General features: G+C 64.8%; 1 protein-coding gene across 1 annotated transcript in view; it reads right to left on the minus strand.

Annotated features, from left to right (window-relative positions):
• TRIM28 (tripartite motif containing 28) overlaps nucleotides 1-1,689 on the minus strand; it is a 21,340-nt gene that overhangs the window by 10,519 nt on the left and 9,132 nt on the right. Inside the window, exons 6-8 of the mRNA XM_009285467.1 lie at nucleotides 1,543-1,659; nucleotides 1,335-1,449; nucleotides 1,105-1,251 (exon numbers count right to left, since the gene is read on the minus strand). Of these exons, the coding sequence (XP_009283742.1) occupies nucleotides 1,105-1,251; nucleotides 1,335-1,449; nucleotides 1,543-1,659 (379 nt within the window). The remainder of the gene's footprint in view (nucleotides 1-1,104; nucleotides 1,252-1,334; nucleotides 1,450-1,542; nucleotides 1,660-1,689) is intronic.

Raw genomic sequence — 1,689 nt, forward strand, 5'->3', positions numbered from 1 at the left:
GTGGCAGTGCCCCAGGGACAGTTGTCACATCACAGGGACCTCAAAGGGACACGTGGCAGTGCCCCAGGGGCAGCTGTCACATCACAAGGACCCCAAGGAGACACGTGGCAGTGCCCCAGGGACACTTGTCACATCACAGAGACCCCAAGGGGACACATGGCAGTGCCCCGGAGGCAGCTGTCACATCACAGGGACACCGAGGGGACATGTGACAGTGTCCGAAGGGCACCTGTCACATCACAAGGACCCCAAGGGGACACGTGGCAGCCCCCCAGAGACACCCATCATATCGTGGGGACCCTGAGGGGACGCGTGGCAGCACCCTGGGGACACTTGTCACATCACAGGGGCACCGAGGGGACATGTGGGAGCATCCCAAGGGCAACTGTCACATCATGGTGACCCAAGGGGGACACATGACAGCACTCTGGTGCACCCACTGTGCCACAGGGACCCTGAGGGGACACATGGCAGCACCCCAGGGGCAGCCATCATGCCACTGGGACCCTGAAGGGACATGCAGCAGCACCCATCACACCATGGGGACTGCAATGGGACCCACTGCAGCACCCATGATGTCACAGGGACCCCAAGGGGACCCGATGCGTCACCCTGGTGGCACCCGTCACATCACAGGGACTCTGAGGGGACCTGCTGTGGATACCCCCCTGGCAGGGGGGGCTCCCATTACAGCATGGGGACCCCCAGGGGACCCAGCATGTCCTAGGGACCCCACTGCAGCACCCTGGGGACACGCAGCCACAGGGACACGGACGGGGAGGCAGCGGGGGACATGGGGCACCCTAGGGAGGATGAGGGGGAGCTGGGTGCAAACCACTCCTCAGGAGACCGTCTTCTGACCCTGCTTCGCCCCACATCCCCCCAAAACAGGGGACCTAGAGGAAAGCAGATCCCAAGCCAAGACACAGCACAAGCCCAGGGCTTGGCTTCGCTCTCCGGCACCCGCTTCCCCACTGGTCCCAGAGAGCAGTCACAGTGATGGGGGAGCCAACGGTCCCCAGCCACCCGCGCCGGGGGGTTCCCTCCCCAAGGTGAGGGGTTTAGGGGGGTCTGCGAAGGGGTTTCGGCCCCTTGGCAGCTCACCAGCTTCTTGGAGAGCAGCAGAGCGGTGCTGTTGTCACTCTCCAGGGCCCAGGAGGCGAAGCGGAGGATGTGCTCCTGGTGCCGCTGCAGCTTGGTCATGGCCCAGTGCTGCCGCTCCAGCTTCTCCTGCTGCCCCTCCGTCACCCGCTGCGAGGAGGGGGACAGTGCCACCTCAGGGCAGAGGAACAGTGACAGGGGAAGCGCTGGCACCGCGTCACCACCCGGCTCACCTGGGCGTCGCTCACCAGCACCTTGCCACGCTTGTTGAGCTCCTTCATGATCTGGAGGATGGCCATCTTCACGTCCACCTGCACCCGCTTCTGCACGTCCGTCACCTGGCGGATGCTGCCGGCAGAGAAGGGACGGGGTGAGGGGGGTAAATGTCCCCGTTGGGGACAGGCGATTCCCCCGAGGCGGGGGGGCAGGTGGGGCACATACAAGCTGCGCACTTCCTTGGTGGAGCGCTGCAGGCTGGCTTGTTTGTCGCCCAGGCGCTTCACCAGCGTCGCCAGCATCTTGCGCTGGTTCCTCACTGCGTCTTCTAGGAACTGGTACCTGCGGGGGGGGACGGAAAAGGGGGTCGCG

The sequence above is a fragment of the Aptenodytes forsteri genome, unplaced genomic scaffold (genome assembly GCF_000699145.1).
Source record: "Aptenodytes forsteri isolate BGI_AS27 unplaced genomic scaffold, ASM69914v1 Scaffold472, whole genome shotgun sequence".
NCBI classification, from domain to species: Eukaryota; Metazoa; Chordata; class Aves; order Sphenisciformes; family Spheniscidae; genus Aptenodytes; species Aptenodytes forsteri.